Source organism: Pomacea canaliculata, linkage group LG1, assembly GCF_003073045.1.
Source record: "Pomacea canaliculata isolate SZHN2017 linkage group LG1, ASM307304v1, whole genome shotgun sequence".
NCBI classification, from domain to species: Eukaryota; Metazoa; Mollusca; class Gastropoda; order Architaenioglossa; family Ampullariidae; genus Pomacea; species Pomacea canaliculata.
In genome coordinates, this window is record NC_037590.1 from 14,038,060 (window position 1) to 14,049,385 (window position 11,326).

Here is an 11,326-nt window from a genome sequence, read left to right on the forward strand (position 1 = left end):
ATGGATCATTTTCTTTTTTTCTCTCTCTCATACACACGCATTTGCAACTTACTCATATTTGGTGACACATAAATACATGTTTACACAAATCACACTGCTTAAATTAATTTTTATCAAAATTTCATCTCCCACACAGTTGTCAGTGCAGTTTAAGTTACTTATTAAAAATCGCACATCTTTTGAATTTTGCAAATGGGATTAAGACATATATGCATGTGTGTTAAACATAAAATACGTCTGTCCACAATTAAGGACAGAGTGGAATATGCAATATGGAATGATATCTGTCCTTCACTCCCCTCCAGGACAAAAAATTTAGAAAACATCTGTCAGTAAAGATTTTGGTCCAAACTTCAAGCCACTGGAAAGATGACAAGTTAACAATAGTGATCTCAGTCTCAAAGCTTTTCTAATCTCTTCCCTCTTAAATTAAGCGTAGTATTTATTGAAAAAGTATTCAAAAGAATTGCAAACCACTGTTATAAATGTGTATTTCTGTTATCAGTGAGTGTGTATTATTAGAAGGCTCGTCACCTTTGCGCACGCGCTTTTTAAGGTGTCCCCCAAAGCAGTCGCCTCTCAAGATGATATTATTACAGCTAAGAGATCTTCAAGATATTTGGTGTAGCTCTTGTGCAGCCTACGTGCCTCGAAAATAATGTATTCAATGAGATCACGTGATCGTGATGCTGGCTGCACTGAACAGGTTAAGATAGCATGACAGGCTACAGAGACTTTGCGCAATGTTTTGGTAGGAGTGTTTTACTTCTACAAAATACAACCTGGTATATAATACACACCTGTTCTGTCTACTGGACCAGTGTCTCAGTGCAGTGCCTAATGCTGTCCAACATCTGGAATGCCGATCTCACATAACAAAAATTTTAAAAGCTGATTTACAAGAAAAGCGAAACCGTGGTGAACAACTTTTAATGAAAACAAAGAATATAGAACGGAAATGGAAAATAAGGAAAAAGTTTCAAAGAGCGTGGAATACGATCTGAACAAGAATCAACAAATAAATGAGCCATCAAACAAAAAGAATGTTTTACAGAACAGCAACCACGACGGCATAAAACATGGCTGCCATGACGGCCCAAAGCATGGACCCCGACGGTGAGTCCAAGCACGGCGCCATCATGGACGAAAACATGAATCTCGCAATGGCTCAGAACATGGACACCACGATGGACCAAAACATGGCCACCATCACGGGTCACATAAGAGGTCGTTTCTAGAGCGCAACGCCTTCTTCATCACCCTGCTGCTGAATGGAATGATAGACGGTCTGGCCCTGGCTGCCAAGAGTCAGTACCGATACCGGTTCTTTCACTCCAAGTACGCCAGTGAGCTCCACAAGTACAATGTCAGCAAGGAATGCGGTGTGAGCCTTCAGCCAGAAGTCCAGGCGAGTAGAAGTATATATATATATGCAACAATTGTTTTAAAGAGAGTTAACATATTTTCAATAAATTGTTTATTGAATAAAAACATACGTCCGTCAGTTAAATGCTACATGTCATAAATGAAGAGAGAGTGTTTTTGTCTATGTCTGTGTGTGTTTTTTTGTTGTTTTGTTGTTGTTGTTTTTTTCTACCAGTATCAATGTAAATATGTCGAGTGCCTAAATATAAATGTAAACATAAAACTGCAAACATAAAATTTTTTGTTGAAGTACATGATATAACCACGAACATCTTCTTTTGTAGGAGATTGAGAATAGCATCAGCCGTGAGACGATCCAATGGACTTTGTACAATAACTACGTCACCATTGTACCTCACATTGTGACCGCTCTGGTGATGGGCCTCAAGTCAGATCAGATAGGCCGCCGTTTTGTTTTCCTTTACCCTTTCATTACAGCTTTCGTCGACTACATTCTTCTAGCCGTAATCCTTCAGTAAGTTGACTGTAGACTCTGCAGGCACATGACAATAATCAATTATCATAATAACAAAATTCTAAAGAAAGTGTTTGATCTAGAACAAGGTTTACTGTGTTTACTTTTATAACCTCCTGGTTCTTGAGAACATTGTGTAATCTAGAGCTGAAAGAGAAGTTCTAAATCGAGTTTAATTGGGAAAATTTGTTGTTCCTATTAATAAATATCCTTCAGTCATAAGCATAAACGAAATGAACTGTACAAAGGTGGTAAAATATGGTTTAATTTAAAATTGTTTGAACTGTGAATAAACTTAAGATGGTAATAGCTGAACTGAAATTGGGATAATTTCAAATGTTTAAATAACAGATTCCTGTAAAGTATTTGTTAGCTACACTTTGTCCTTATCATGGAAATCCTTTTCAGGCTGCAGCTACACTTCGGCTTCACACTTATAGGTGACTTTGTGAGGAGTTTGTCTGGAGGAACCATGGCCATGAGTTTGGCTGCTTATGCTGTGATCTCAGACACGCATGGAAAGAAAGAGAAACCAGAGGAGGAGAACAAAACTGCCGACAAACATGAACAAAAAGACGATGACGTCGAGAACGACCTCGACATGTCTCGAGAGAAGCAACGAACCTTCAAAATCGTTCTTCTTCACGTCGCGCATGATCTGGCCTCCAGCATCATCTCCTTTGCCACTGGCTACGTCATCCAGTACGCTGGCTTTTTCTATACGGTGTGCATCACCCTCGGTCTCAAGATTCTGCTGTTCATTTTCGCTCTCCTCTTCATCACTGAGACAGGCAAGCAAAAGAAGAGTCCAGGCTTCATCACACCGCTCAAGATCATCCTGAAGAGAACAAAAGATCCCAGAAATCGCCGCACCCTGTTCCTCGTCAACATGGCGGTCGTCTTCCTCGTCGTGTCCTTCGTCACGGAGAGGGAGACGATGACGATCTACCAGATGAGCCCTCCATTTTGTATGGACGCAGTGCAGCTGGGCTACCTGTCCAGTGAGACTCGCCTCAGAGGCATCTTCACCATTCCTGTCCTGTGGCTGTGGCGACGACTGCACTTCATGGAGTCCACCATCGCTGCAGTCGGCACCTACTTCTCGGTTGCTGCAACATTTCTGTTGGCATCAGTTCGTCAAACCTGGGTCTTCTTCGTAGGTACGTCTACGCTGGTGTCCATTTAAGTGTCCATTAAATATCCACCATATAATTCTTTTAAATAATATTGCTTTACCACATAAGTAGGGTTTCTCTTTATAAGATATAGGTTTTATTTTATATGTAACTCTATTTTACTCTATTCTAATTTTTGTCCTTCGTCCATCTCTTATTTCTGTCTTCTTACACGCACTTGCTCACACAACGTCTCCATAGAAACAAGCCAAGCACTGGTGATGAAATAGTGAAGTTAAAGGTTATTTAAAGAGAAACTACTCAAGTGGTATTCAAATCCTTATTTTCTTGTAACCTTTCTTTCACTTCAGTGCCTGTTGTAGCTATTCCTGGGTCGCTGTCCTCGTCCATGACAAAGGCCATCACTTCACGGCTGGTTGGTCGCCAAGCCCTCGGTTAGTATGGAGTTTCTGATAAACTTTCAGGTTTTAAACATGTTTCAAGTTTATTTTCTCCCACTAAAAATATAAGAAATGTTATCGCTCTTCTCGATAACGAATCCACTTCGGGTTTTATATTAATCCTGTATTAAATAAAGCAACACAAATATAATATATATATACACTGTAAGTAGTAAGTTAAGAGAAATATTTTCTCAAGTCTGGGTGGAGTAGGTATTCTAATACAGAAAGAATTATTTGGTGTAGGCAACATTTCTTTAGACAGTCGCAAAGCGATGTGTATCTGCAGAGTGATGTTTCTGTAACTGAAGAGCATCTTCTCAAGTTTCTTCTTTGCACTTTCATCCCCAGCATCTTCATTTGCCGTGATGTTGGCTATTGACGAAGTGTTTTCATTTGGAGGAGGGCAGGCTGGAAACTATTTATACGAAAAGTTTGTGGACACTGTACCGACAGCTCCTTTCTACCTGGCCGCGGCTACCTTCGCAGTGTCAGCAGCCATGTATACGTAAGTACAGGCCGTGCTTTTACCATGCTTAGTGTCATCGTCATTATCGTCTTTATTGTCGAAAATTTGTTTTTGTATTTTTTCTTTTGGCTTGCTCTTTGTAGATTTGTAACTGCATAGGTTGTCGAACTTCGTGTGTGTGTGTGTGTGAGAGAGAGAGACCCTACTTGAAATGTCCCTTTCCGCGAGTGGGTTTCATAATTTTTCTGGCCATTTTATGAAAGGAAAGGGAGATACGATGGCTGACATAGTTTAAACACAACTGTAGGACTAACTAGTCTAGGATATTTGCATTTTTTACGAATATAGTGTCTGCCTCTTAAATAACTGTGTACATGTACCTGGTTGAACTAGTTTTACATTTCCCTCTGAGTCTTAAATTACCAGACTTTCTTTAAGTAAAAACTTGAAGTTATTTTCTTGTTTTTAATGATAATCTCTTTCTGAATGGATCACACACTATTTGAAAGTTTGGCATGTCATCATTGTGTGTGTGTGTTTGTGCTTGCAGAACCGAAACTATTTTACAGCGGAGATACTCCAGGACAGACACCCAGACCGAGATAAACATGGATTCACCCACTGTAACCAGTCCCTGACAACCAGACTCTCTTAGGACTCATTTAACAGAGATTTATTATACACATATATATATATATTGATAATGTTTATGCTAAGCAAGACTACGATGTACATTTTGTTAATTTTGTAAATTTGATGGATAGATCGGTGTCTTCCACTGTATTTAATACTGGTAACATATTCTGCATCTGTGAATGATATATAGAAGAGTTGAAAATAAAAAAACGACATTATTTTCGGTGTTGACTACAATCTTACAAACCCGTTACCCTGCTACGACTGGCTCAGACTCAAAGTCAAAAATCATTTAATGATAATTACAGCAGTAACCAAGTAATTTTGATTATTTATTTTTGAGACTTTTTAAAATATAAATAGATATTGTACTAACAACTCTAAAACTGCATTTAGCCTTTATGTATGTGGTTTAGTGTAAGTACTTATGCTCAAGTGAGGTTTGGCATGTAAATATGGTGTACAGTGCACAGTCAGGTACAAATTATGCCAAGAATAAAGTGAAAGTACTGAATCAAGACTTTTTTAATGTTCATGCTGTTTGATATCATATTATTGCAACTGAGAAAGGGCGGGTGAGGCTGTTCAACCTTTTCATCTATTTCTACTTATATCTATCCATACATACACTGCTAGCAAGTTCTCTGTTCTTTGTCTCTTTTCATCCACCTCATCATCTGCGAGTCTTTTACCGATTCTACCTGCTTGTTAGACAAACGCCAATTACTGAAGGTAAAACAAATAGTTATCGCTGTAGCTATAGCAACTATACACACAGTAGCTATAACAAACTACACACAGTAGCTACAACTATACACACAGTAGCTATAAAAACTATACACAGTAGCTATAACAACTATATACAGTAGCTATAACAAATTACACACAGTAGCTATAACTACTACACACAATAGCTACAACTATACACACAGTAGCTATAATAACTATACACAGTAGCTATAACAACTACACACAGTAGCTATAACAACTATACACAGTAGCTATAACTACTACACACAGTAGCTGCAACTATACACACAGTAGCTATAACAACTACACACAGTAGCTATAACAACTACACACAGTAGCTATAACAACTATACACAGTAGCTATAACTACTACACACAGTAGCTACAACTATACACGCAGTAGCTATAACGTAGACTGAGATACGGAGAGATGAAGCTGGTCAGAAAGATGACTGGAGTTTTATTCACGAGTAATTTAAAAAAAGACTAATACGAAATAGGGACGAGTTATCAACAGACTTATCTATGGTCTAAGATTGACAAGATAAAAACCCATAGGTCAAACCAGAGCTGTGCTTGACCTCAGTCTCGTAAGACCCATCCTCTGTAACAGCAACAGGAAAAGCAACAGCAACAACAGCAACAACAAAACCCTCACAAGCACATACAGGATACAAGGCTTCGAAATGACATATAAAATGTTTTTTAGAGTTGCAAAATCCTTTGCAATAATAATATGAGCGAACTAAATTATTCCGATTTATGAGTACTATCTGTACTTTATGTACCACACATTGATTTAATTGACCTCCCATTGAATCAAGCGCTGAGTGCCTGCTCCTATGTGAGCATCATTTTGCGCTATATAAATTGGATAATATTGTTGTAGCTTGTGAATAAGCTTCGCATCTTTAAAGATGTATTAAAAGTATCACTGCTACATGGACAGCTGTAGAAGATATCTCACTTGGGAAAAAACCCCAACCAAAACAACAACGATTGGTCTAAAGGCATTGCTATTTTAAGGTCCTGAAGCCTGTTAAAGTAGCCCTCAAACTAAAATGAGGGTAAGAATTGCATCAACAACATTGGTTCGTGATTCATCTTCAAACGAACTTTTTTTCCATCTAACGAGTGGCTTTACACCAAAGTTGGCACCGATTAGTACATAAGAACTTTTATCAAGCAGATATTGTCACCCTGCTTGTGTTTCGGATTTTTTCCCTCGGCTACCTCTCGCAAAACGCAACAGATATTTACTCCTTCCTCTCGACCATCGCACCAAACCAAAGGATGGCAGCCGAAGGAAAACTTGTCAGTGGCAGGACGAGGAACGAACCGTCATCGGGACATCCACACGGTGTTCAATGTCAACAGGAAGTCAACGGCGCAATGACCAGCATCAACCTTGGGATGTCTGATAACGAGAAGCAGGAACCGGAAGGACGAAACTTGTTGCAGCGACATGCGTTTGTCGTGACGTACATGATGAGCAACATGCTGGACGACCTGCAAGCGGCGGTCAAGGGTCAGTTCCGCTACAACTTCTTCCACAACCTCTACGCGTCGCAACTGTCGAAGTTCAACATCACCAGAGAATGCGGTGTTGCACTGATGCCAGAGGTGCAAGTAAGTGTTTCGGAAACACACTCATATACTCGTTTGATTTATCTACACATTTAAATGTACTCATTCTCAGGTATCAAAGATGGATAGAATAAGGATTAAATTGCAAGATTGATATTAAAACGGGATTTTTAATGACTGACTCTGAATTTTAAATGACAGGATGGAAGAGTAAATTAGTAAAGAAAAAAACTATTTACTTACTCTTTAGATTCTTAGCGAGTCTTAGAACATGTTGGTGGGATTTCTCTAGAACCCCTGACCTTCAATAATATTACAAACCACAAAAAATAATCATGACAACACTAATGTTTGAATCACGTGGACAGGAGATTGAAAACAGCATCAGTCGCGAGACGATCCAGTGGGAGATGTACAGCCAGTACGTCACCACCCTGCCATGCATCGTCGCCGCCTTCATCATTGCCCTGAGGTCAGACCGCATCGGTCGTCGCCTGGGTTATCTCCTCCCGTACGTCGTCATGACGCTGGACTTCATGCTTCTCGCTGTCATCATTCGGTGAGTGCGCGTGTCCTCTGTCTTATAAAGCCTTTGGTCTGTGTCTGTGAAGCTGATTTCAAACCTTACACCTGGGAATTCTCTGGAAAGGGACGGAGGGGAGAAGGTTTCACATGCACTGTTCAGTAAAGATTTACCATAAGAGAACATAAAAACTAAAACCTAAAATGGTAAAAGAAGCAAGCACAAAGTCAATTGTATTTTCTCTGACCAAATGCTCCACACATTAGACAAAAATATCTTCATTCTGTCTTTATTTGAAAACAAAGTAAGCTAAGGAATAAAGGAGGAACAGCATCTTGTGGACCGTGAAGATTGATTTCTATGGCGTCTGTCAGTCTCAGATTATCACCAATACAAAATCGTATTTGCTAAACAGTTCTCCACCAATATTTGACATGCAATTTAAAGTAGCATGTAGTTTAAAGAATAATGTTTTGTATTTATATAAGGTTTTTAATTTTTTTTATGTTAGCTTCTGATGAACTAGTTCAGTCCCAATCCCCGTGTGATTGTTCAGAAAATATGTCTTGTTTCACTTTCAGACTAAAACTGCACTTTGGTTTCACACTCGTTGGTGATTTTATTAAGAGCCTGTCTGGAGGATACATCGCCATGAACCTCACAGCCTATGCGCTCATCTCAGACACGCACGGGAAGAAAGGCGAAGCTGAGAAAGAAAGCTCTCCGTCCGATAATGAGAAAAGTCAGAAGGAGGACAGCGATGAGCTGGACATGTCACGGGAGAATCAAAGGGCTTTAAAAATAGTGTCGCTGACAGTTGCAAAAACCTTTTTGTCTAGCCTTCTCTCCCTTGTCACTGGCTACATCATCCAAAGAACGGGTTCTTTTTACACCCTCTGCGGCGTCATCGTCCTGAAGATCCTTCTTTTCACCTTTGCTTACACTTTCATCGCCGAGACTAGCCAGCAAAAGAAAAGCTCGGGTTTCTTCGCGCCCGTCAAGACGATTTTCCTGACGACAAAAAATCCGAGAAAGAGACGAACCCTCCTGCTGGTCAACTTGGCGGCTATTTTTACTGTCGTGTCCTACGTGACGGAGTTCGAAGTGATGAGGATCTATCAGATGAGTCCTCCATTTTGTTTGAACTCCGTGGACCTGGGTCACGTGTCCAGCGAGACTCGCTTTCGAGCCATCGTGACCATTCCCCTGCTGTGGCTGTGGCGAAAAATCGGCCTCACAGAGTCCACCATTGCCGCCATCGGTGTCGTCTGCGAGATCATCGGGACTGTGCTTCTGGCCACCGTTCGCAAGATCTGGGTTTTCTTTGCTGGTGAGTATTCCCGTTGTATCACCGAGTTGTCCTCAACACTGGACAAATCCCCCAAACCTTATTTTACAGTCAGGTCTTCTCTTCTTGTCATTGTGTCCCCTGCTGATTTCCTTCTCACAAGTCTGAATGTCTAAGTCTTAGATATCTCTGCTCTCTTACTTTAGTTAAACCATAGTAATAGTCTAATAAATTATACTCTTCAATTATTAGTCTACATTAATATCTTCTTTTTATTAAAAAATATAACTTATGATTTTAAATTATCAACATTTACTGTTCGTTTATATTATTGTGCAGCGCCGATCATCGCTGTTCCTGGCCTTCTGTGCTCTTCCATGACAAAGATCATCATCTCGCGACTGGTCGGACGTCAAGCCCTCGGTATGTATCCGTGTGGTGTCCTCTATTTCTCTTTGTTAGTCTTTTTCTTGGATTTGTTTTGTTTGTTTGCTTTTGTGCTTTTTTTCAACTCCTCTTTTCTTGTCTGGGCATGTGATGTTGACCACATCGGGTTCAAGCATGCATTTCTTGGTGAACTCGCTGTTTTGTTTTTGTTTTTTGTTTGCAATATTGTATCCACAATAAAAGTCGCTTACGTTGCCGCCTGCTGGGTTTTTCTCTGTTTGGATAAAAATGTTTTATTGCTCCTTTTGTTGTTCCAGCAACTGGTATAACTAAGGTTTAACTATTTCACTCACACCTGCTTTTTGAAAGAAAGAATAAAGTACTTCGAATCTTTTCCTCTGTGTTTTTTTTAAGCATCATCCTTTGCTGCAATGTTGGCTATTGATGAGTTGTTTGGTTTTGCTGGAGGGCAAGCTGGCAGCTACTTGTACAAGACATTTATAGACACCGTGCCTACCGCCACCTTCTATATGGCCACAGCCACGTTTACCGTGTCTGCAATAATGTACACGTAAGTATTTAACTTCTTGGCTTACAACTGTATCATCACTAATCTCAGTTGTATTTAATCGTTTGCCTGTCACAATCACATTCACATAGACTTTAAATGCGAGCAAGGGGAGGTGACTTGTCTCATACTTTGCATTGTGGAAATAAGTATCAACTTCTCTCCCTTACTGCACGTGTGCACCGAGAATCGCTCAGTCGGGAGGACGTCCTACATATACGTCTTCTGAATGAAGTAAAAATGTTGGCCTAAGCCTTTGATTTGATGAAGTTATTGTCATGAAAAATGTAAATGTTACACTTGTGTATTCTATATTTCACTTTACTACTATTACTGCCTGTAAGTGTGTTTAATTTTTGTTTTGTCTTTTGAAGCATCGAGTCCATTTTACAACATTCATACGCGAAGAAAGACGCCAGTGGACAATCAACAGTTCCGGTATCACCCTAACGAGGAAAAGTCCCATCTTTTCTTTGACAAATATATTATTTCGACAATTGATCAATGTTCTTGTAGTTTGTTGTATTTGTTCATTGATTATTTTAATGAAAAATATGTTGTTTTTATTTGCATTCATTAAGACTAATGCACGCGAGCACACATACACGAAGGCAGTGCTGCCTCGTTGGCGAAAGCAAAATGATGTACTCCCTCCTCTCCTCTCAAAACTGAACCATTTTGGAATAATTATACGTTTAGGCTTAACTCTATTGTCTTAAATTTTTAAAAGAAGGTTTAAATATTACCGGTATCATCACTAATCAAATTTGCATTCGCGAACACACGTGCAGCCCAAATATTTATCAATCATTCGACAAGTCAATCGACAATGCCAATTAATTTGTAAAGAACTATTTTTGTTGACGTGTATAACCTAGCTGAATGTTCATCACGTGTGACATTCCTTACTTTCACATAATAGCAATAGCATAATAAGCCATTAAAAACTACTTTCAAATTTTCGTCCAATAGAGCATAACAACTAGGTATCTGTTTAAACTTTATATACATAGATATACTCTTAAATAATAAACACGACACTTTGACAACTAAAGACACCATTTAATAGAGACTAATAATAAACTTAGCAACTAAATAGGAAAGTGAAATATTTAGTACAGTAAGTACAAAACTATAGATCATCAAATCACAATCACATCACCGGTGTACACAGCCTTAATGAGAGAACAGGTTCGTGAGAATGAATTAAAGAAATCGAAATGAAATTTGGCAAGAAAGTAGATATTTTATTCAACTTTGATTTACTCTGCATTGACAGCTGTTTCTTAAACATTTTAATACTCTTGCGTTTAAAGTTCGTACTTGAAAAAATATTGAGCGTAACAAAATTGTCAGTGTTGTGTTCCCTGAACTCAGTATTTTTTTTCTATACATAAGTTTGAAACTTTTTCCGACTTCAGAAAGAAGAGAAAGGTAAGGATGACATGTGGTCCCATCCATCCTAGGGGCCCGCCCTTCCCCCTCCACCAACGCCGCCCCTCCCCTGTCCCTTTGCCATGAACCTCCCAGCAGGTTGCCTGGTCACTTAAAGAGCGGTCTTCCCGCCCTCCTGTAATAAATATCTTGATGAAGTCACCCAGCAAGCAGAGAAAAGGTTACCTGTAAATGTTGTTCTATGAAA

General features: G+C 39.4%; 2 protein-coding genes across 2 annotated transcripts; both read left to right on the forward strand.

The window, feature by feature from the left end:
* The first annotated feature begins 814 nt into the window (after nt 1-814).
* Nucleotides 815-5,095, forward strand: LOC112577309 (proton-coupled folate transporter-like). Its single transcript, XM_025260368.1, has 6 exons — nt 815-1,408; nt 1,710-1,900; nt 2,309-3,060; nt 3,387-3,470; nt 3,828-3,984; nt 4,496-5,095. The coding sequence occupies exons 1-6, from the start codon at nt 1,277-1,279 to the stop codon at nt 4,581-4,583; spliced, it is 1,404 nt and encodes a 467-aa protein (XP_025116153.1). The 5' UTR covers nt 815-1,276; the 3' UTR covers nt 4,584-5,095.
* A 1,468-nt stretch (nt 5,096-6,563) lies between these two features.
* LOC112567944 (proton-coupled folate transporter-like) lies at nt 6,564-10,181 on the forward strand. The gene is made up of 6 exons (XM_025244872.1): nt 6,564-6,960; nt 7,287-7,477; nt 8,023-8,771; nt 9,069-9,152; nt 9,531-9,687; nt 10,059-10,181. The coding sequence occupies exons 1-6, from the start codon at nt 6,625-6,627 to the stop codon at nt 10,132-10,134; spliced, it is 1,593 nt and encodes a 530-aa protein (XP_025100657.1). The 5' UTR covers nt 6,564-6,624; the 3' UTR covers nt 10,135-10,181.
* Nucleotides 10,182-11,326: the final 1,145 nt, after the last annotated feature.

What these genes read in the sequence shown, in the direction of transcription:
- LOC112567944 (XM_025244872.1), top strand. Translation starts at nt 6,625, where the DNA reads ATGGCAGCCGAAGGAAAACTTGTCAGTGGCAGGACGAGGAACGAACCG. An exon ending in CTTCTCGCTGTCATCATTCG is followed by an intron (nt 7,478 to 8,022) that starts GTGAGTGCGCGT and finishes TTTCACTTTCAG; the next exon opens with ACTAAAACTGCACTTTGGTT. An exon ending in GTGTCTGCAATAATGTACAC is followed by an intron (nt 9,688 to 10,058) that starts GTAAGTATTTAA and finishes TGTCTTTTGAAG; the next exon opens with CATCGAGTCCATTTTACAAC.
- LOC112577309 (XM_025260368.1), top strand. Translation starts at nt 1,277, where the DNA reads ATGATAGACGGTCTGGCCCTGGCTGCCAAGAGTCAGTACCGATACCGG. An exon ending in AACCTGGGTCTTCTTCGTAG is followed by an intron (nt 3,061 to 3,386) that starts GTACGTCTACGC and finishes CTTTCACTTCAG; the next exon opens with TGCCTGTTGTAGCTATTCCT. An exon ending in GGTTGGTCGCCAAGCCCTCG is followed by an intron (nt 3,471 to 3,827) that starts GTTAGTATGGAG and finishes TTTCATCCCCAG; the next exon opens with CATCTTCATTTGCCGTGATG.